The following is a 24492-nucleotide window of genomic DNA, read 5'->3' as shown; positions in this document are numbered from 1 at the left end:
GCCCCTAAGCCACCATGAAAGCAATCACCTGATGTTTATGCTCTTGCCTATCTTTCTGAATGTAGCATGTACTACGGCTAGAATTGTGCGACAATTCCATTCCATTTCTGTTCCCTCTCCATGCTTAGTGGCTGACCCGAGATAGCCCCCACCGGAGCAATAGGGCTGACCGGAACGGAACATGGGAAAGAACAATGCTTAACAAGAAACGGTCACGGTGCACCGTCGAAATGAATATGTACAGTTACTGCAGCATGCACAGTAAACCTCTCGCGTATTTTTTTCTTTCTTTCCGTCAGTTTTTCCACTAAAATTCCGTGATTCAAGCATGAACACAAAAAAGTGCCGTTGGCGTTAGGTGCGATGATGTTCACCGCTGGTTCGGCGTGGAATGAGGGGTCTCGAATGAACTTTCTGAACTCACCTGAACATCATCAGAGCCAGAGGAAGACCGATGACAAAGTATTGCATGTTCAGCGACAGGAACCACGAATGCAGCATGCACTGCAAAGAGAGGAGGCGCCAAATAGCAGCCGTTACAAGCCACGGAGTGACGCCTTGCACTCATTGAAATGTTGCTCGCTACGTGCAAGATTTCTTCTTTAAAAAAAAGAAAAAGAGGCTGACAGCCATTTTCACCATGTCCTCATCGGGCATACGTGACAGAGTTTTGTTTTTCACACGTAATTCTTGCCTAGGGCGTAGGTAAGGATGGGTGTGATTCCCTTCTTATATCTCACTGCGCTCGCAAGAATCAGAGGGGAGGGACTCTCATTCCGAGAAACGAGAATTTCTTCGTCGGTCGTCGGTATCGTTGACATGAAAGCATACAAGCGGTAGGTGTCCGGGAGTATAAGACCTCATGCTCGTGAGATCGAAAAAGGAGAAACAGGTAAGCGAGAAAGCACGGTGCATTGCGGACAGACACGTGTGCGCGCGAAGTAAAGAAGGGACGCTTGAGACCTCCGCATAGCATAAAGCCTACTGGTAGGCTGCCAGGAATTGTAGGAAAACATTGTATGTCTCAGGTGAAGTGCTAGCGCTTTGCAAATAACTGCGCAAGTAGGCGCTAAGTCAAACACTCAACGTTTGCTCAGCAACACAGATCGAGAGTTGCCAAAACTCAGCGCTGAGAAAACAAGGGGTGAGGCGTCGCACTGAACTCCATGCTGACGCAGCGGAAAGTGCTTGGGACGCGACAGCGTCGCTGTATATAGCTGATCAGCATCACAATCTTTCTCAGTGTGCGATTACAGCAGAAGCGTTGGGTCATACTAAGGTATGCGTATAACCCAGGCCGTTCGGCTGTAAATCAACCATAGGTTCTTGTCAAAGAGGTACTTGACTGCTACGCAAAACGTATTGTGTTTCCAATGTGCCCAACTTGATCAATATTATTTTACTCTATATGAGATGCCTTTAATAGCGAAGCTGTTTAAGCCGGCCGTAAGAACTTTGGTGTGTACAATGCGTACAAAAAGCTATCATCATCATGAACCGGCACGCGCTCTCTTCATTGTCTTTGCAGTGAAGCTATTTAAGCTATCGGTAACTTGTGCTCCGTCGTGCAAAACTCCTCATGTGGGCATTCATCTTAGACATCGGGCAAGCCCCGGTACTGAGTACAGCAGGTGCGAGCGTTAAAGGGGTCATGAATCACTTTTCCAAGTAATGATCTAATGACCTCAGTATCGGAGTTTACTGCCTCCCGAATCGATTGTCGCAAAAATTTCTCGAATCCGTCAAGAATTAGCGGAGTTACGGGGTTTGGGCGCACGCTCTCAGCGCTTTCTCTCTTTTCTCGCGCCGACGAGCGGACTGGAAGCTACACGGGGAGGGATGGCACGGGGGAAAGAAGTTACGTCAGCGCGCGTTCATGAAACGCGATCGCTCTCCCGCTGTGGTTCGCGTGTGCGAGCGCGGCTACCGTGTACTAAGGAGTGCGCCGGCAAGTGGCGGCACCCCGTGGCAAGAAGCGCATCTGATCCGAACGCCGCTCTCGATTAACGTCGGCTATCGTCCAATGAGGATGCTATGTCTTTTGCGACGCGGCGATGCAGATCGCGACGTCAATCGGTAGACGCCCTGCCCACCGACGAGAGTGAGAACCGGCCTCTGTTTGAAAAGAGGGCGCCTGCGAAAACAGAACTTCGCGTTCCGCTTGTAGCCTTTACGCGGCGCGCACGACTGCAGTATTTGGCTGAGCAGTTCATAGCCGTGTCCGCTTTCCGAAGGATGTGTTTTTTCAACAAGCCCAAGGGGTGCTTCATGACCCCTTTAAACGAAAACTCTGCTTGGCGAAGTGGAGCACGTGAAACATGTGATTGGGAGAGATAGAGTAAGAAAGAGATATAAAGAAATAGAAAACATAGGAAGAGGGAGAAAGAAGGAAACAGAGAAAGAAACAGAGAAAGAAAGCGATAGAAAGAAGGAGAAAGAGGGAAAAAAATGGTGAAGCTTGCACTAAATCGCACAAGGCTTGAAATAGTGAAGCTGGACGATTCTGAAGTCTAATAAAACAGCCAATAAGCTAGAAACAACCTAACAACAATAAGCTAAAGCCCAGCGACCACCTAGAAGCAACCTGGAAAACAAACATAGCTAAGAGCCTAGCAGATGCCTAGACGCAAACTAGTATCACCTAGCTAAAAGCCTAGCAACTACCTAGCAACAACCTAGCATAGTCTAGCTAAAGCCTGGAAACAACCTAGAAGTAACCTAGAAGTAACCTGGAAACAACCTAGCATCACCTAGCTAAATCCTACAAACAACCTAGAAGCAACCTAGAAACAACCTAGCACCACCTAGCAAAAGCCTAGCAAAAACGTAGAAGCAACCTAGAAACAACCAAGCATCACCTAGCTAAAGCGTAGCAACAACCTAGATGCAACCTAGAAACAACCTAGTATCACCTAGCTGAAGCCTAGCAAAAACCTACAAGCAACCAGATTAGACGTCAAAATCGTCTAGCTTCGCTGTCCAAGCCTTGCGCGACTTAGTGCAAGCTACGCAATCTTTTTCAAAAGGCGACGTATAGCTTTGTTTCCATTGAACTTTCTTCCGTAGCTGTAGGTTTCATGACACTACGAATTGATTGATTGATTGATTGATTGATTGATTGATTGATTGATTGATTGATTGATTGATTGATTGATTGATTGATTGATTGATTGATTGATTGATTTTGTTAGTCAAGACAAGGCGGAGAATATGCAACTCAGTGACGGTTTGATGGTTTCTTCGCTTTCTTTACGCACATTGCCAAGGTCCATTAGGACTTTTGAAACAGTTGCTATTAGATTAGAGAGCTAAAATATCGGATCTCGGCGGAATTAACATGGAGTGAGTATATATCCTGGCAGCAGAAATTAAAAAGTTTGTCACACGTAGGATGGTTTGGGAAGACACAATAAATTATCCTATTCTCAGTAATTGACACTCGCTGAACATACCACGGAGATATTAAAACAGTAACACTGCGAGAACTGAAGTCCCATCATACGCTCCTCCAATAAAGTCGGGGGACGTTTTAGAGAATCTATGAGCAAACACTTTCGGGCATGTGGGTACGTTATAAGAGGCATTTGAAGCTAATGAAATATTGTGAGGCCCACTGAAGCGTTTTACAGTGGATTGAAATCAACTTTTAAAAAAATGAACGTACTGAGTCTCAAAAAGTGCGCATACATGTAGTTGAATCCCTCCGAAAGTCACTGCTGGCAGTGAAATTGTGATCGCACCGTTTAATTATAAGTGCTAATAAGAGTGGAACGCACTATAAGTACTAAGCAACGACGCCATGGTGAAAGACAATGCATCAGCGTTTGTTGGGAAAAGAAAACAGTGTTTGGAGCGTGCTGCGCGTCAAGACGGCCCTATTGAATATGCAAAGGCACGTAAATCTGTTAATAGGGCTTGCCCTGTCATGTGAAGCGCGCCCGAACCTCACTACAGCGACACGGTCATTGCCTACACACAGTATTGCCGATGAATACGATGTTGTCCAAGTTAGTATGGTGTACCCTCGTTCACCATGCTATAGCTCGCATAATAACCTGTATTTGCGGTCACTATCGATGTATTTCTGTGTAATTCATTGGATCATTTTATTTTATTCCTAGGTTCTTATTCATCAGAACCACGATCTGATTCTGGGGAACGCCGTAATGAGGGGCCTCGGAATTACTTAGACAACCAGGGCTTCTAAGTACGAGTCAATGTGAACGAGGGTTTTACATGTCGCCCCATCGAAATACGGCCTCCGCGGCAAAGAAACCGTGACTAGTGTTCAGCGTCTTAGAAGCTACCCCGGCCAGTTCAACAACCTATAGGAAATGTGGCTGCTTTGGTTGACCGGCAATGCAAGGAGATGTGGTACAGCAGTTGTACTTCTCCTGCACTTCTAAAAAAAAAAAAAGAAGGCTTGTATTCTTGTTGCCGAAGATATGTTTTGACGCATTTCATCCGTGGTTCGAGTTGGAGGCCACACTCGCCGGATTCGAATCTTACTGACGAAAGACAACGGTAATGTCAACGACCATGTCAGCCGCGAAACAAATACTTGGAAACCTCCTAAGACGGGTGGGCACGTTTGCTGGCGCCTTTATTCGCGATCGAAACTTTTGCGTTTGCCTGTCTTGACATGTAGAAAGATTGCCCACCTTAGGCTGTATGGTACGACGAGGCTTCATCCCTGCATCAATAAGCGTCAACGTCGCTCGTCTTCCGATAGCTTGGTAACTGGCGACCATTCCTGACATTTATATCATCATAGATACCAATATTACAGTTATAACTATCTTCCCTTTGACTATCTTCAATACATCGACTGAGAATAAAAAGAATACGGCTTTCGGCTTCGAGACGTCTGAATGCATAAGGGACCCTGTGAGTTTTTTGAACTTGTTCTATAACGCCTCGGCAATAGACAGATCTCACCGCGAGTTGCACTACGCCACCGTTGCCGCAGTGCATCCGGTACTTGGAGTACTCGGTACGTTCAGCTGCATATAGCTGGTGCATCGGCGAGTTGCATTAACGAGCTTTGGCGACCGTATTTGCATGAATCGCGCTGATTGGGTTCACGTCCTGCGTGCTGGGATGCTACATCAGCAACCTGAATCAAAAGGACTCGGATTTTACGTGTTTTCAAAGGACGTCAAGCTCCGACAGGAATGTGAGCGATAGTCAACGAAGTCGGACGGAGCGGCAACTACCGCGCACCTTCATCGTATTGTTCAACGTGTTTGTAAATTCCGTGTGTATAATGCATGGTAATTTAGCAGCGCTCTATTGCGTCATAACAAGCTTTCTGCGCGACTGATGGGCCGATCAGTGACAGCAAAACTTCATACAACGTGTGCTCGATCCCCTCGCCGCCAGCGGCGACAGATAGCATACACAACGTGTTTCCGGCCAAAACAGAGATCGCTTAAATATATAGCGATACCTAAACCGACCTCTCATCAAAAGCGGTGACGACTGCCAAGTGTCTAGCATGAACAAGACCTGTGATACAAGCCGCACTTAACTGCATGCTGTGTACAGCTCGCGCCATATAGAGTGCACGGCGAAAACTCGACCGCGCCGGCATCTCAGCCAACTTCGCCACCGGGATTTCCCCATTCCTTTGAAAATGTGACATTAGGGACTTTTAGCTCGTACGTATAATTCTTTACGTTACCGTGTTACCGGATTACGTTTACCGTGTTAACGGAACTCGAGTTTTAGTGAAGTGTTAGCTACCCAAACGTAAACCTTTACGTACGTACGTAAGCGTTTACGTTTGCGCAAACCGACTATCATGATAATGTCTGCACGTAAACTTTATTTATTTTAGATAAGATTCAATCACCACTGCGGCCAAATCCTAATAACCTATGAATAACATTCAAGGTACTGCTTGAACAAAAAAGAAGCACAAAAAGCTTTCTTTATTCCTTTTTTCGTCCCATCGGTCTGTTTTTTTCCCGTCTTCGTAGTCGCGGAGAGCTCTACGCAGTTTGGGCAACTTATTTTCCGCACACTGTAACTTGTATCGCTCGTGTGCTGACGTTCACTAACGAAGATTGTTGCTCTCATGACGACAGGAACGTGCTTTCTCGTATGTTTTTTTTTTTCTTTTTTTTGTACTAATACTTATTCAGCGAAGCGACGCGAGCGCACCAACACGACGAGACGACCTGGCAACACGTAAGCGTTGTATACTGTTCTTTTTTTTCTTAACGCTAGGATATGCAGTGTAACCTGAAGTAAAATAACATACATTAGAGGTCCGAACACAGTTTAACACAGCGTTCAAATGTCTTCTGCGCCGAGGATTCATGCCAAACGGCAATATACCTCCAGCACGCAGCCGCACCAGCAGTGCTCGGAGTACTCCAACTAAGATGGCGGCAATGCCGCTGTCGGAAACTCGCGCATGCGCAGATCATCTGGTGAGATCGGTCTATTGAGGGTACTTACGATGAATACGTTTGAGTCATGCCGCTTAGATCAACCTTAAGAACAAAGGAAACTATGCGGAAAGCAGGAGATGAGCTTGTGATTGGCAATTTACCATTTTACTGTATGGCAGGTAGTTGCTGAAGTAGAGCAGGTTGGTCCACCAGTAGAGGCGGCAGTTCTCGGAAGCCAGGCCCAGCACGTCGCCCCACATGGGCCCACTCCCGAACGCCGGCATCAGCACGAACAGCGCCGTGGCAAGTCCGAATGCTGGCGTCATCCTGCACTCAAGGAAACCCACGTGCACACATCACTCTCGGAGCACTTCTTTTTTTTTTTTTATTGATATGATATATAAGGAGATGTTGGCGCACAATTATGGCGCCGGCTACTCCTTAGCCCTTGAGTGAAACTTGAACACATATCTTACGTTCTGTCAAGGCAGCCTCACGAAAACAGCTGGTACCTGTGCTCTGCGCACGTTTTTTTTTTGTTTTGTTTTCACCAGCACTGGGGTACCTGCTCATGCGCATGGGTCCGCAATATAATTCCCTTTCAGGTTTTATATAATTCTGGCATGTTATGGTCGGTCGAAACTTTGATTGTATTCCTTGAGTGTTTATATATAACGTAATCATATGTTAATGTATTAATGAATCACTTTCATTAATACATGGGTCGCTAACTTTTTTTATTTTTATAAAAAAAGTTTGCGATCTATGTATTATTTTTATTTTTGTAAAAAAAAAGTTAGCGACCCATGTATTAATGAAAGTGATTCATTAATACATTAACATATGATTACGTTATATATAAACACTCAAGGAATACAATCAAAGTTTCGACCGACCGTAACTTGCCAGAATTATATAAAACCTGAAAGGGAATTATATTGCTGATCCAATATAAGGCAACGCTGTCAAAAATATTACGTCGCGTGACGTCACCGCCCGCCTTCCTTTCCCTTTTCACTAACTTCTAGTAATGGCGAGACTGCCATGTTTGCAATTAGACAAGCGTTACCTGGCAAGGTAAATTCATATATATATATATTGTCAAGACGTTTATTAACGGGGACTCAGCGACGGCGCACGGCAGCGACAGTCAAACCGGGGCCGACTCTGCACGAGGAGCGTGCTCTCAGAGAAGAGAACGACCCACTGGAAGGCGCTTGAGAGGACGACCCATTACTCAGTAGGAACGCTTCGCTACAATTACCCCGGCTACGAAAAGGGAGCCGCCTGGCGACCTAGCAACTTGTCACTACGAGCGGGTCATGGTAGGGCTTCAAGCGCGCCACGTTGACAATGTCGCGCCCTCGACGGCGCATGTCCGAGGATGGGTCGATGGGTTCGATGAGGTAGTTCACCGGGGATGTGCGTTCGACGACACGGTAGGGGCCTTCGTATTTGGGCAGTAGTTTGGAAGAGAGGCCAGGTGCAGTGGTAGGAACCGAGAGCCATACGAGCGCTCCAGGAAGGAACGTGGACGTAGAACTGGTGGTGTCACCGCGAATGCTTTTCTGTCGCTCTTGGCTATGCGTAGTAAAGGTCTTGGAGAGCTCGCGACACTCCTCAGCAAGTCTGGCTGTGGCAGAAATAGGCGCACATTCAGATCGATCCGGCTTGTAGGGAAGGATTGTGTCAATGGTGTGCGACGGGTGCCTGCCATACAATAAGAAAAATGGTGAGAAACCAGTAGTGCTCTGAGGAGCGGTATTGTAGGCGTACGTGACGAAGGGCAGAATGACATCCCAATTCGTGTGGTCGGCGGCGACGTACATCGAGAGCATGTCGCCTAGCGTGCGGTTGAAGCGTTCGGTGAGGCCATTCGTCTGCGGGTGGTAAGCAGTAGTTTTGCGGTGAACAACGTTGCACTCTTTGAGAATGGCTTCGACGACTTCCGACAAGAAGACACGGCCTCGATCACTGAGCAGCTCCTGGGGTGGACCGTGACGCAGCATGAATCGGTGGAGCAGGAAGGAGGCCACATCGCTCGCTATAGCTGCAGGGAGGGCAGCAGTTTCAGCGTATCGCGTGAGGTGGTCTACAGCGACGATGGCCCAGCGGTTACCAGCGGACGTCAGGGGAAGTGGCCCATATAAATCGATGCCAACGCGCCCAAACGGTCGGTCAGGGCAAGGTAGAGGTTGCAGACCTGCTGGCGACAGGTGCGTTGAAGTTTTGCGGCGCTGACAATTGATGCAGGAGCGAACGAACTTCTCCTCGTAGCGGTACATCCCTCGCCAAAAGTAACGTTGGCGAATGCGGTGGTAGGTTTTCGATACCCCAGGGTGTGCACACTGCGGATCAGAGTGGAACGACTCGCATATGTCATAACGCAGACTGCGGGGTATTACTAGTAGCCACTGGCGGCCGTCGCCGTTGTAATTGCGTCGGTGGAGCAGGTCGTCGCGAACGGCGAAATGGTGGGCTTGACGACGCAACAAGCGAGTGGATGGTGTGGCCGATGGATCAGTCAGCAAGTCTATCAGTGAGGCAATCCATTGATCCTTGCGCTGCTCGGTAGCGATGGTGTGAATATCGATGGAAGAAACGACAAAGTGAGACGCTGAGTTGTGGGCATTGTCGGCAGGCAAGGGAGAGCGCGACAGGGCGTCGGCGTCAGCATGCTGACGTCCGTTGCGGTACAGCACGCGGATGTCGTAGTCTTGCAGGCGAAGTGCCCAACGGGCAAGACGGCCTGAGGGATCCTTCAATGACGACAACCAGCACAGTGCATGATGGTCGGTGACGACATCAAATGGGCGACCATACAAATAAGGTCGGAACTTTGTAAGGGCCCAAATGATTGCCAGGCATTCTTTCTCCGTGACGGTGTAGTTGGTCTCGGCTTTAGTAAGCGTACGACCTGCATATGCGACAACATATTCTGGGAACCCAGGTTTGCGCTGCGCAAGGACAGCACCAATATAAGGCAACGCTGTCAAAAATATTACGTCGCGTGACGTCACCGCCCGCCTTCCTTTCCCTTTTCACTAACTTCTAGTAATGGCGAGACTGCCATGTTTGCAATTAGACAAGCGTTACCTGGCAAGGTAAATTCATATATATATATATATATATATATATATATATATATATATATATATATATATATATATATATATATACTGTGATTCTAATGCCTCAGTCTGAGCAAGCAGCGAAAATTTTGACCCTGCTTCCCAGTGGCCACTTAACGTACCACGAATTGTGGTTCGTATGAGCTAGCCAACGCATCATGACACACGGATAGTTCCCATGGAAGAAGCCAAGAAGAACGCCACCTCCGGGCAAACTAATAGCATCGAAGTTGAAGGTTATGGTCATGGTAGCTTCCGTGGCGGTACATTTCAAATGTGTAGGACCAAAGCACTTTGAGCGCACCCCGTACATGCCAAAAAACAAGCATACGAAGTGTTGTGTGCGGTCAATATCGAACCATACTTTCCGACTGGTAATGCTTGGCAGCAGACACCACGTGTGAGCATGGCATGTCATTGGAACCTGTGCTAGACAAAGGGCCAGGGTTGTGTAGAAGACCTGCGCATGTGTGCACATTTTGTGACGAATTTTGAAATAGTACCACGTCATCATTTAACGCGTACCAGTTTGGTGAAAATGGGACGGGCCGCCTTTGTCAGTACTTGCTTCGAAAGTTTTGGAATTTACCTATCCTTAAAGGACGAGATCAAAGACGAGAGAGCAGTAAATTTCTTGCCTTCACGACCCTTCCTACAGCCGCTATTCCCTCCTCGCCACGTATTTATTCTGAATACACGTGGACAACAACAATAACAATTACTACGATTATTATTATTATTATTATTATTATTATTATTATTATTATTATTATTATTATTATTATTATTATTATTATTATTATTATTATTATTATTATTGCTGGGGCCGTACGTGCCACGATATGATTATGAGCCATGCCGTAGTGGGGGGTCCGGATTAATTTCGATAACCCTGCGGTTCGTCAACGTGCCCCTAAATCTAAGAACACCGGTGTTCTTTGCATTTCGCCCCCATCAAGATGCAGCAGCGGTGGCCGGGTATTGAACCCGCGCCCTCGAGCTACGTGGACAATGTCAGCGCTAAGCGTCAAAGCCATCAGGATTTCGAGCTTTTCGGCTACACGTTGTTATCTCCGCTTGCGCAACTGAAGACGCCCTAAACGAAGTGAAATTTCAATAAAAGCTTCGCGGATAGTCAAGCAAAACAAGGGAGAACAGGCATGGTAGGAGACAATTAAAACCTAATATCCATCGTATATGAACCAATCAAGAGCTTGAACCCTAATGACGTCACGTGAATCACCCTGCTGACGTCACGAAATGCGCCGAAAACGCGGAAAACGCCGGGAGAGAATAACGTGCTTGTTCTTTGTATTTTGGGAGGTTGTGTAGGGGCCCTTTAAACACGCATACCTGAGATACCTACCAAGTGATTTTTCTTGATTTGCTTTTACTTATCTTATCTTTTTTTACTTAGTAGTAACCGTCGTAAACACGTGACATTGCGCTAACCTGCGAACAAAGCTTTAAATGTGAGGTATACTCGCGACATGAGTAATAAGACCAATTGGGGTGATTTCTCGGGGTGCTACGAGTATAGTGTAACGAGCTAAAAGTGAAATAACTGAAACAATAGAACATAGCTACAATAAATCAAATGTTAAGTATGAAACGTAAAAAAAAATTATGGGAGATATTTTAAAAGGCGGAACAGGCGGAACTGTTGGCAAACTTTTGCAAAGTTTCATTGCTTACACATGCGCTAACCACGGAGTTATTAACGTATGCAATGGTACACGCACATAAAGTGTGCACTACCTCCAGTATCTGTGGAAGACTGCAGAGATCATGTTCCAGAGACTGAGGCTACTCTTCGTTTGGTTACATCTCTTCATCTGGTTGTATGCCAGGAGCAGGCCACTGTTGACAGAACAGACAAAGAGCCGACAATAAAGATTAACAGCAATCACTAGAGAAGGAATAGTGGGTTATTCCAACAGACTAACTGCAAAAGCGTCAATGTGCCCCGGTGGCTAACAACCGTTTTAAATGCCTGACAGTTCCTAACAAAAACCTCAAGGACATCACTGTTCACTTGATCCTGCATGTAGGCCTCCAGCTTCTTTTAGCTACTTAACGCTAAACCTAATTAATATATAACTCGCACTTTACTGCTTAGTGAATTACAAGTACATGCTTTCTCTTTTAGCTCTGGTAACATTACCTACACTTATATAAGCACTATTTATGCTATTTCTGTACCCTATTTATGTATTTCTGTATGTAACTACTATTTATTTTTAGGCTTATAGAAGCGTAAAACGTTTACAGTAATCATAAGGGTAGGAGCAACGGGTTATTAAATATACACTAACTCTAAAGGCGGCGACATAGGCGTCGCACGATCCCTTATGCATTCGCCTAGGACGACTCGAACGCGAAAGCCATCTTCTTTTCCTGCTTCTTTTTCTTCTCGGCCTGCTGTAGTAAGCCTCCCCCCACTCCCCCCAGCGAAAGCTTTCTGCACCTAACGTGGTTTTGCACTGCTTCCGTGATCGGCCCGCCTTTGACCAAGCGACGATGCCGTGTGATGACGTCATTGTGACGTCACAGCTTTCAGTGACATGTGGCGCCATTGATGGCGTCATGGTACACTGAGGTCATGGGAATTTCGGTACGTCGTCGGTTCACATGCATGCACCTTAGTATCACGTGACTTTTGATCGACTTTTATTAATTAGTTGTTTTTTTTTTTCATCATTTGTGTTGACGCCGCCTTCTCCCGATGTGTCATCAGGCCTCGTCAAATCTCAAAATTCAAAAAAATCTCAAAAAATCTCAAAATCTCAAAAAAAAAGACTGTTCTCCAAAACAAATATGTTTCGTTAAAACGAACATTTTGGAAGACAGTTGAGCAAACAGTTTCTTTTTGTGTGTGTGTTTCTATTTTAATCGAAAAAAAGCGAAATTCGATGTATTTCATAAATTTCGGCATGTGCATATGTCACGAGTACTACGTTTAAGTACGGGTGTCATGTTACTAAGAAAGCACAGGTATATTTAAAATACAAGCAGCAAAATTGCCCACATGTATCGTGAATAATAATGCCATGCGCCAAACGTACAACTTCGTTTAGAAAAACTGCGAAATGGGCAACTTTTTGTATTCCTTCAAGCTAAATGCGACCTTCATGTAATCATGTTTAGCACATTTCCTTGCGCCTTCTGCTAACTACTTCTCGCAGTTTGCGATATCAGGCGTAAGCTGGTGACAAAACGTACGACGAGTAACGGCTAAGCTGGGATATACTACGTAAACAAGTAGGCGTGCCACGTCATGCTGGGAACGAGCCGGCGTATGTAATGACATGTTTCTTGCACATGACTCGTACACTTCATAACGCCATTTTTTTTTTATCCCCGCCTTTTTATTGTGTAAAAAGCCGATTACACTGGTTCATAGTCGTAAACACCAATGCGATGTAAGATATCGTTAACAACATTCCATTCGCTCGGATTATCATTCGTACACCACTAGAAGCTTAGGGAATAACCAAAGTGAGCACTCACGTGATGAAAAAGAAGGTGTCAACAGGCAGCGTGAAGTTCTCGACCAGGGTGAACAAGAAGTCTTTGAACAGAACTTGCAGCTTGGTTAAGGAAGCTGTGAAACGAAACAACAAAGCCAGAATGGTGGCAAAAATACTCGCTGCAAATAGTGGGGCTGTCGTTTCTTCGCTTCCATTCTCTTTATTCTTTTTTTTTTTTTGTCATCCGTCCCACCGTGTGGCCAATCATAGCGACAAAGGGGCTGCTGCGTTTTGTGAACCGATGCTCGTCGCAAGGCTTACGCCATAGATCAGCGTGTCGGAGCTCCAGCTTCCGTTATTCCGAAATAGGCAGCTATCCGAGAACAACTGTCGTCGCAGCCAGCGTTTATTCTTTTTCTGAGTATCTATCCCAGAACACAGACAGACAGACAGACAGACAGACAGACAGACAGACAGACAGAAAGAAAGAAAGAAAGAAAGAAAGAAAGAAAGAAAGAAAGAAAGAAAGAAAGAAAGAAAGAAAGAAAGATCACTATGTTGCCCGGTGTAGGCGTGGATTACGACAACCGCCTTTGTTGGGCAATGTTCATCTATGTCGAACATATGGAATGCAGATAACGTTTCCGTATTCCTACCCACACATTCACGATCCCCTACGCAGATTGAAGAAAAGCATTTGTACGCATGTTCCTTGAACATTATATTCAGGTCAGGCACGTAGGCAAGGGGGGGGCCCGGGGGGCCCGGGCCCCCCCCCGAAATTCGTCCAGCCTTTTATATTCCCGGACAACATTTTTTTTCTTTTTGCCATGAAAAGACTTTCTTTCGAATAATTAGGCCTTGGGCCCCCCCCGAAAAAAAATCCTGGCTACGTGCCTGATTCAGGTTACTATGAATTTCACATCGGCGCGACTAGGAAAGACGGATTTAGAAAGGGTACAGAAACGAATGGATCGAGCGCCAAACTTTCTATTCCGTGACGCGGGTAGAAAAGTTGCACAACATACTGCGCACGCGTGCGATGTTGAAATCAACGAAATCATGGCCCCATACCGAATATCTGCATCTAACGCCCGAAAAGATAAACCTACGTACCGCTCACTCTGTTTGTACCTCTCGTCTTGATGTAGGAATGACACCATTAATACTGCGATCTCTCACACTTATATCCGGTATTATGGCAGTGATGAAATGCGTGGACAAATGGGCATTGGCTTTGATGCTCAATGAGCGTTCATACTCCCGAGCTCGGTCGCTCCCGCAGCTTCCAGTTTCACCCACATAACTTTTCCCACACGATAGCGGTATCTCATCGATATTTCTAGAGCTCGCTCGATCACCTCTTACACTGCCACTCGCTGTGAGGGCTGATGTAGCAGCGTAGCTGACTACCGTACGAGCTGCGTCGAACATCAATACGCCCCAATGGGCTGCTCCCAAGAACACCTTCTGAGTCACGATATCACGAATAATAAAATATTATTCCCTCCAGAAACGAAACCGAAACTTGCTGTAGAAAAGCTTTTACAATAAATGTTGCAGTGCGCCTGAGGATTGGCAGTATTTTTTAACGTGGTTTTGAAGTCCCTGACCTTCATTTAACACTAAAACAGGATAGCCGAAGAAACATGACGGTACCACTCACCAGGTCCTATTGCAAATTTCATTTAATCATTGGAGACGAGACTGCGCTTGTCTCATGTTTTCTTTCTTTCATGTCCCCGGGTTCTTTTTATTTTATTTTTTTGCGCAAAATGCCCTTCACAATCATTTGAAGTCGTCCAAAATCATCTGGGGACCACTTTACCGAAAAAGTCCTTCAAATCGGTTCATTGTTCGACATATTAGAAGAAATTGAACTCTCCGTTACCATGAAGTGAAGGAGCGCTATTGTATTGACGTGCGAGCCCACCTTTTTTTTCCTCTCTCTCTCTCTTTCTATTCCTTTTTCCTTGTCGGAGCAGCTGCAGCCCGCTTCGCATTGGATGGAAAAGCGAAGTCACGTGCAATGTGAAGTTACGTACACGGCTGGTTGAACAAGTGCGATGGACGTAGATACGTGCACGTTAGCGTGCACTTTCTCGAACGGCGAGCGTTCTGTTTTAAATATCGATTGTTCCTGTGCCACGGAGGTGCTTCGTAATTTGCAGACACGATCGCTACAGAGTGACCTACTCACCACGTTTGTTTGCCTCCAATGTCCAAACCTGGTGAGGGGCCCCTTAAGGTGTTAACTACGTGCGGGATTTGCAAAACGACCAATGTAACTTCCCCATAACTTGTCCAAACTGGTCGGAACCGGGCTCAGAATCTGCTCCGTTTTTCCCGACACCAACTTTTTCTTGACAGTTTTATGCCTTCAAACACGTGATCACGACATGACGTAATAGCAAACTTCGATTTCTCGTGCTGTCGCACCATGGCCGGGTTACTCAATACTTGCTCACCGGAGCGCAGCTGAAGTCATGCATTTACGCAAACGAGCTTCGAGTGAGCTTGGAGGCGCTGATAGTCGTCAGCACCCGCATTGCAAGTACGTTCGCCGGACAAAGAAAGAAAGGAAGTGTGATGATATCTGTAAGACCAAGAGGTTGCGTACAAAAGAAGGAAGAAGAAAAAAGAGGCATCTATGGCCTTCACCCCGTAGAGGGTTGAGCCACATCATGAGGAACCAACCAAACAACAAAACAACTTGGTTCAAATCGTTATCGATTCTCGAAGTGGCGTTGCCTGGCTGCGTCGACATGATTGAGTGGACAGTTTAAAGCTCACCGAAGCGGATGTAGGTGGAGAGGTCCGTGAGGAAGTAGATGTGTCCCAGCACGATCCAGAAGCAGGAGATGACGCGGATTCCGTTGAGGGCTTCCAGTGGTCCGGTGGCGTGCTCCGAACGGCCGAAGAGCGACCGAGTGTTGCGCACAAGCGAGAAGCTCGCCAGGATCTCCGCCAGTCGACCTGTGTGATGCCGGCAAGTAATACCCGTGTTACACAGACAGCCTAAACCTCGGTTAGTGTAACCGCGGTTCGCTTATGTTACACGGTATGCGAAACCGCGGTTATGCCGCTAACCGCGGTTGTGCCAAACCGAGCTTGGCGACCTCGGTTTGGCAGTTAACCGAGAAAATGGCGGCCTCCATGGAGGGCGTGTGCCCGCCGGCAAGCGTTCGTGAAAAACGAATTGGCCTGCACGAACCACGGAAAGCATGATTAGGCTTTGGGAAAACAATTTGCGTCATCTACGGAGCACCTCAAGGAATGCGCCGGACTGCCGCCAGACGCAGAGCCATTCACGCCAATGCAAGTCCGCTTTAACCGAGAACACTTGTGCGCCGTGTAACATCGGCGAACCGTGGTTGGCGCTAACTGTGGTTCAACGCGGTTAACCGTGGTTGGTCGTAACTGCGGTTAACTTGCCTGTGTAAGAAGGGTATAAGAAGCGGTCGATAAGTGAAAAACAAAACGATAAACAAGGCATAACGCCAGCTACGTTGGGAAAGCTGAGACAGGGCCTCATTGGGTGACAAAAGTCATGCGTCAATCGCACCGCACCCGAGCGATTTTAAGTGTCACGCTGTTTGTGCGTGTGCCTTAGGCCGGAAGTGAAATAGCATCAGGAACAGACATATGAACGCCAGCACAGATACCCTATTATGTGACGTAACGTATTAGGTGTAATTGCACTGCGGAACTAAGACAGCTTGTTTGTTCAAACTTTCTTGTTTTCCCTTTCTTGTTTTTTTTTGCTTTTCGGGCCTCCTTGATGTCTTGCCGCGTGATTTTGCTGTCTTCGTGGTGGGCTCGATACTTCTAATTTTTGATACGCGCATTGAGAGACCCTTAAAAAGCAGCCAAACCATGCTTGTAGCAATTTCAGTTGTACTTTGACAGTCCTTTACTGCACACAGCTTATTCAATGCCAATCACAAAATAGTACGCAGACCCGGTTGCGTTCGAAATGGTGGTGAAAATCTTGCACGAGAAAGAGACAACGGAGTGTGGAGATTGCAGCTCTCGTTATATACAATACAACTACAGCTTTCTCGTGCGTAATACTTATTTTAGGCGATGGTGGCTCTTTTCGCATTGGCTGCGATCTGCATACGCCACCGACGTGACACCTTGCAGCGTCACCAGCGGCGGTTGCTCGTGATAACTCCTACCCAGCTGTGCTTACGTCTATGTTATGTCGCGACGCCTTTCCTTCGTTTTCTTTTTCGCTCTGCTAATATGTCACTTTTGCTCGCGTTCTTCCTCTTCGGGTGGTTAAGCGACCTTCATGAAAGTGGAAGAACACACAAAACGTCCCGCGCGAGCCATTGCGCGGTATTGCGCATAAATAACATCCACTTACCGCAAACAATCGCTGTGCGCTTGACGTCTTGAATGCAGATTACGTCGACTCCTGTACCGACAATGGCGAGGAGCAGGAGAACGCCCAGGATGCAGCTGCAAAATAGTAATTGGCTCTTTCATGACATTTTATAGCCCTCTCCGCATTCACTCTCTCTCTCTCTCTCTCTCCACCTCCAATTTTATTAACGCAGACGTGGCGCTTGCTGCCCCTTCTGAGGAACAAAACGAAAGAAACTTGCCTTTCGCAACTATACTGGCAAGTGTGAATTGCGGAGAAATACTGGGAGCTGTAGGCTAAAATGAAAAAAAAATGCACAATCTTTGGCAACTAGCGTGTAACAATAAGCACAAATATAGCTGAGCAGGCGGTACTCACAGAACGATAAGCTGCTCCTGGGAAAAGCTGATTGGCTCCTTCACTTGACACGACGTGACGTTTGCCGTTATCTGGATCTCCTGCGAAGCTGCGCAGAAGTCGTCCCGCACAAGAATGTCACTTGTAACGCCCGCGATTATGCGCCAGTTTCCATAGAAAATATACAACGCTTTCAACTGCAGATTGTCGCAGATACTGTTTCGGGCGCGACGCAGGTTGGTGTACATACGTCGTCCCGTGCAGACTTGTGCTATTTACTACAGAGCTGCTGTTTCACGCGTTACGGAAACATAGCAGGTCAAATAATAATAATAATATCTGCGGTTTAACGTCCCAAAACCACGATATGATTATGAGAGACGCCGTAGTGGAGGGCTCCGGAAATTTCGACCACCTGGGGTTCTTTAACGTGCACCTAAATGTAAGTACACGGGCCTCAAACATTTTCGCCTCCATCGAAAACGCAGCCGCCGCGGCCGGGATTTGATCCCGCGACCTTCGGGTCAGCAGTAGAGTGCCATAACCACTAGACCACCGTGGCGGGGCATAGCAGGTCAAACACGGATTCTATGGATGTCTTTTGTTTCTAAAATTATCGAGACCGAAGGAGAATGAAGTACGACTCTCGCAACAGTAAGAAAAACGCTTCAATCTTCCGCTTTTACATGCTCCGTGCATTCTATTGTTGCGTGCAGTTATATTGGAAACGACTACTTCATCTAAGCAAGGCATGTAAACATTTTAGTTTTAAAAACGAAGCTTCCTAGGCATACCTTACTGTACTTTACCGTACTTTGCAGCCGTGCCGCCGAATGTCTCACGCACTCAACAGCACTTCTATGCGGACCAGTTTACACGGAGGCCCATCTGTGCTTCCACGACAGATGTACCGCTTTTCGGCACTATTCTCTTCTGAATTAGACAGAGAATCGACATATTTTCTGCGCAACAAGTACACGCCTTGAAGCGCACAATGTTTGTAGTAAAACTAAGCTTTCGTTACCTTCTTTCACAAGGCTTGGTTATATCTGTTAGGTCGCTTTCCTTGCGAGGAAAGTGAGCCGGTCTTGAAGATAGTGAAATAGTAGAGCCATGTCCATCTCGGAGATGGCTTAAACATAGGGTTAGCCCCAGAGGCAAGTGTAACCCGTTCTCGCGTAATACGCTCGGATCCCCTGGCGGGGGTTTCCGTGTCGTAATAATTTTGCGTGGCAGGCACGCAAGTGAAATGTTCCAATACGAGTTTAGAAGAATAGACTACTTACCGAGTTGGTAATTCATGATGAATGAAAATAGCGCGAAAAAACGTAGGACGAGATGAAGACGGCCATAGCACAAGCGCATTGCTGTAGCCTTCTTCGAGCTTCCAGCTTTACGAGTTTCCAGCTTTATGGCCTTTGATCCACCACTTAACATAGATTCTCGAATGCGCGCTGCATCTATATATTTTTCTCCCTCATCGCTAGCTCTTACGTTTGTCGTTTCAGCGATGCATTAGCTATTTCCATGAAATATTCCTCGAAGCATCATCGTCGTTATTATTCCCACACTTATGTACGCGATAAACAATAGTAACAAAAGACAACGCTTATTTAGAAGCAAATTTCCTTCACATAAAAAAAAACGAAACGGTGTGCGATAATGCGCGCAATTTGTCGACTTAACTACTGCGTTTCTGGTTTGTCAAGTACTTTAATATAACTAACAAGACAGATGGGTACTATATATATATATAGCTACATCTGTACTTTCACTCCCACGTCGTACTCTCATAAACATATTAGAAACGTTTCATTCTCCGGCTTCTTAATTTTCGCTGGCTCAGATCTCTTCAATATATTACCCCGGGTGCGGCGGCTGCATTTTCGATGGAGGCGAAAATGTTTGAGGCCCGTGTGCTTAAATTTAGGTGCACGTTATAGAACCCCAGGTGGTCGAAATTTCCGGAGCCCTCCACTACGGCGTCCCTCATAATCATATCGTGGTTTTGGGACGTTAAACACCAGATATTATTATTATGCCACGAAATATGGCACGCGTTAAGGGGCGTAGCTCTGTGGTAGAACACCTGCTTGCCACGGAAGAAGCCTGGGTTCGATTCTCACTCGAACCGAAGATTTTTGTTCTTTACTTTATTTGCATATTTCTTGATTTTTTGCTCACGAACAACGCTGATTTTTCACTTACAAGCAACGACGCCCACGCCGACACCGTAATTTCTGCTAAAGAAGCTGTGTAACGCTACCGCGTTAAAAATCAATAGTGGTATTTACTAACTTTGACGTAGCAAGGGCTTGTCACAACTTTACTATATAGTAACTGCAGGTAGTAATGCCAAGTTAGTAAATTTACTATCACGACACTTACTACTCACAGTCACTACGTACACGGAAGTAGTAGTAGTAGAAAGTTAGCAACTTTACTACCATGACAGCTCAAATAAAAAAAGTGAACTCATATGGTATTGTCTCTTCCTGTGATGATACCCTGGCGAATACAATAATGACATCTTCAGATAACAATGTAAACACAGAGGCACGAAAAGAACCATAAACGAGAAAACACACACACGTGCAGGCACGCACGCAGTATCAATGCTTCTACGAGACACCAACTCTGAGGGCATATATAGCCCTATATATATTTGGGGCAGCACTCGTTGCACAGGTGAGCTAACCATGCACTTAGACTTACATTAGATGTTTTGAACCCAGAAGTTTGTACCAAAACTGTTATTACAACATGATTAAGAAAATTACAGTTTCGCCGAATCACAATTACAGCATAGCATACCGCCGCCAATAGAGATATTAACGTTTACTAACGCGTCACAAACGCAAGTAGTAACTTCTACTAACCCTGACACGCTAAGTAGTAACGGCAACAACTACAACTTCTTACATAAATATAACGGAGAAAATATTAGCAAACGTAGTAAACGAGCCAAAGGGGTAGAAAATGTTGCATTTACTACCTTTTCCACTACCTTCGGTGTCATATATGACACGGAAGGTAGAAAATTCATCAAATTCAATTGAAGCTTATATTGCTAAATATTGCGCTTCCAAAATGACAAGAGATCGACGTATCTTTGAGAACTATGTCTACCTTGGAATAGCCGGTAAACGATTGTAGCAAAATAGAAAAAAAAAGAAATAGCGCAGTGGCAGGGCTGACGATAAGGCACGAAATAAGATCTGGCTTCCAACGAAACTTCACAGCGTAAAAGTAAAACTTGAGCACCAATATGGGAATGACATGTGAGGACGCCCACAACCTTCACAGGTGATCCATATTATTTGAGGTAATCCCCATATTCTGCGTCTGCCCAGAAACGAGGGCAGCTCGAGAAGGTATACAGTGCTGCCAAGCTACTACGAATATAAATCAAAGATACGATTACACGCGCTGAAGAGATGAAAACTTCTTGAATTCTTGAAGTCATGTCCAAGAAATTGTCATCTTCTCAAGCTTCCATTTTCCCCTTAATTGCTGCCTGATTTGGATTGTACGTGCTGGTGCGATAAGTTTGCCAAGCCAGTTGGACTATTTTTGCTCGAGAAGGGATTGCACGATGCAGTTTAAGCAAACATATGCATGGCACAGTTCAATATGAACGAGAAAAAAAACATGCAAAAAATGAGGGGGAAAGGGGGGGGGGGAGGAGGGCTCTTGGATTTTACAGCGAGGCGTCCTCGCCCATGCATCATCTTTATGTTTTCGATTCAAGTAGGATTTCACGCGCGTGCTGTTCCCATAAAGTTTCCAAACCTTGCACTCATTAAACGAAGGCGCAAGCACAGAGTATGAGAAATCAGCTGCAAGTTACCCGCCCACACTTCCCTGTGATAAATAATTAGCCTGTTCTCGAAGGTTTGAAGGTTGAACCACCAGCCATTTCGGCTTATACAGCAGCGACCAAGTGATAATAATATCTGGGGTTTAACGTCCCCAAGCCAAACGACCAAGTGAAGGGAAGAATATGAGGGACGATGTCCTACACGAGGTCGTGGCGGCAGTCCACAAGTTTCCTCATCTGTCGTCGCATTTACGAAGACAGATATCATCCGTGATGATTTTGTGCAAAGAGTAGGCAATTTTGTTCTAGCGAGAAAAGAGCAGATGCCGACTTCTTATACATATACTTTATGTGGTGTGACACTCCATGACTCCAAGCATACACCAAATGGCAAAGGTGTGAGGCAGTATCATTATTGTTATTGCCTCGCGCACTTTTTCAGCCTATGCGATGTCTCATAAGAGACATATACACGACGTAAAGAAAATTACACTGAAAACCGGACCTTTGCAGCCTGTGCACCTGTGACTCAAAACTGCTCCTTGTGTACAGTGTGATGACAAGACCGCGACAAAGCAGCTTTTTCAAAGCAAGCTTCGGCAGCGACTCGCATGGCTAGCATCGGATGTGCTGACCTGCGTAGGAGGAGGCCTTTCTTATGATCGGAAGAAGAGGTAAGGTTGTGGCATATCGCCAGCACACATTGTGAATAAAGTTTATTCTCTCTCTCAACACACAAAGCGATTCCAGGTATAAGGACCAGAGTTTGTTATCCGTCGAACGCTCGTTCACGAAGATTCTTGTTGGTCGGAAGTCACTCATAGTTGCAGTTCTCCATGCTAGAAGGCATATTGATTGAATTTGTTTCTTATCTGTTTGTTGGGAGCCTGAACTTTATCTTTATTATGAGCGCTTTTTCCTTTCTTTCTTTCTTTCTTTCTTTCTTTCTTTCTTTCTTTCTTTCTTTCTTTCTTTCTTTCTTTCTTCTTTCTTTCTTTCTTTCTTTTTTTTTTTTCTCTCTTTCTTTCTTTCTTTCTTTCTTTCTTTCTTTCATTCCTGTATATGAAAGGAATGAAGCCTTCGGCTGAGTTCCCCATTGTCAACAAACTGAGGTCGTTCCACTGAAAGTTGTTTGTATACATTGGTGATTATTCGTGGCAGTAAGCCTTTGTCCGTAACAAGAAAATTAGCCTCCCCCAGAGCGTTCAGCATATTCGAAGCTAGCTAGTCAGGCGAGGCATGGCGATAGCTTGCTAAGCGGCTCGTTTGTAGTGGTCTTGTCATCACACTGTAAGCAGCAACTCATGAGTCATAGGGGCGTAGGCTTTTTCAAAGGGCCTGTTTTCCGGGTAATTTGCTCCATACGCCATCGCTGAGTGTCTCCTGGCAGAGATGAAGCTGCCGCAAAGTACGCGAGGCAACGAAAATAAAATAGAACAGCTTCTTAATCGAGCTGAACGGCCATTCTGTGTTTGCACAGGATGTGGCGCCACAGAAAGAAAGAAAGAAAGAAAGAAAGAAAGAAAGAAAGAAAGAAAGAAAGAAAGAAAGAAAGAAAGAAAGAAAGAAAGAAAGAAAAGAAAGAGAGAAAAAAAAGAGAAAGAAGAAGAAAGAAAGAAAGAAAGAAAGAAAGAAAGAAAGAAAGAAAGAAAGAAAGAAAGAAAGGAAAGAAAAGAAAGAAAGAAAGAAAGAAAGAAAGAAAGAAAGAAAGAAAGAAATGCGGGTTCTGATTTCTTTTTTTTTTCCTTAGCGCATATTCTCTAATCCTTTCGACAAAGTCAGCGGAGCGGAAATAAGTGACAACAAGGGTGTTTAAGAAACATACAAAGAATTGATTGCCTGGGCACGACCTCGGGTATGACATATCCATCCTTTGGCGTGGTCGTAGCATTATAAGTCAAACTGGTCGTCGGTGTCACTGCACTCCCAGGAAATCGCGTTTCTTTCTCGTGTATGATATAGGCTGTTATTTTGCTTTGGACTTCGCATCTTTGTCTACTTTTTCTCGTCTTCTCTCCCTTTACACCTTGTCCTGTTGGCAAGAAAGTTTCGTTGACACTCAGAGCTCCAATGTGACTTCCGTTTGCAGCATAGCTGTCCTTTTGTCCTTTAAAGAATTTATGAGCAAGTTTACTTCTTGAATGAGTTCGTTATTATAAGAAGTGAAATAATAATTGAGCCGTTGGACTTTGTTTTGCGCATTTCAATCACGTTTATCTCAAATCTCACGCCTCGCGTGAATCGGAGTTGACACCTCAAGCTTCTATCTATCTATCTATCTATCTATCTATCTATCTATCTATCTATCTATCTATCTATCTATCTATCTATCTATCTATCTATCTATCTATCTATCTATCTGTCTGTCTGTCTGTCTGTCTGTCTGTCTGTCTGTCTGTCTGTCTGTCTGTCTGTCTGTCTGTCTGTCTGTCTGTCTGTCTGTCTGTCTGTCTGTCTGTCTGTCTGTCTGTCTGTCTGTCTGTCTGTCTGTCTGTCTGTCTGTCTGTCTGTCGTCTGTCTGTCTGTCTGTCTGTCTGTCTGTTCTGTCTGTCTGTCTGTCTGTCTGTCTGTCTGTCTGTCTGTCTGTCTGTCTGTCTGTCTGTCTGTCTGTCTGTCTGTCTGTCTGTCTGTCTGTCTGTCTGTCTGTCTGTCTGTCTGTCTGTCTGTCTGTCTGTCTGTCTGTCTGTTGTCTGTTCTGTCTGTCTGCTGTCTGTCTGTCTGTCTGTCTGTCTGTCTGTCTGTCTGTCTGTCTGTTCTGTCTGTCTGTCTGTCTGTCTGTCTGTCTGTCTGTCTGTCTGTCTGTCTGTCGTCTGTCTGTCTGTCTGTCTGTCTGTCTGTCTGTCTGTCTGTCTGTCTGTCTGTCTGTCTGTCTGTCTGTCTGTCTGTCTGTCTGTCTGTCTGTCTGTCTGTCTGTCTGTCTGTCTGTCTGTCTGTCTGTCTGTCT

At 45.6% G+C, this 24492-nt stretch overlaps 1 protein-coding gene across 1 annotated transcript in view; it reads right to left on the bottom strand.

Moving 5' to 3' along the window:
* Positions 1-24492, bottom strand: part of LOC119399091 (nose resistant to fluoxetine protein 6) — a 104811-nt gene that overhangs the window by 9173 nt on the left and 71146 nt on the right. Inside the window, exons 4-10 of the mRNA XM_037665909.2 lie at positions 17750-17837; positions 17372-17466; positions 15793-15975; positions 13040-13133; positions 11288-11389; positions 6560-6725; positions 425-504 (exon numbers count right to left, since the gene is read on the bottom strand). Coding sequence (XP_037521837.1) covers positions 425-504; positions 6560-6725; positions 11288-11389; positions 13040-13133; positions 15793-15975; positions 17372-17466; positions 17750-17837 — 808 coding nt within the window. The remainder of the gene's footprint in view (positions 1-424; positions 505-6559; positions 6726-11287; positions 11390-13039; positions 13134-15792; positions 15976-17371; positions 17467-17749; positions 17838-24492) is intronic.

The sequence above is a fragment of the Rhipicephalus sanguineus genome, chromosome 1, assembly GCF_013339695.2.
Source record: "Rhipicephalus sanguineus isolate Rsan-2018 chromosome 1, BIME_Rsan_1.4, whole genome shotgun sequence".
NCBI lineage: Eukaryota > Metazoa > Arthropoda > Arachnida > Ixodida > Ixodidae > Rhipicephalus > Rhipicephalus sanguineus.
The sequence above is the reverse complement of the archived record's forward strand: the minus strand, read 5'-3'. Positions and strand labels throughout refer to the sequence as shown.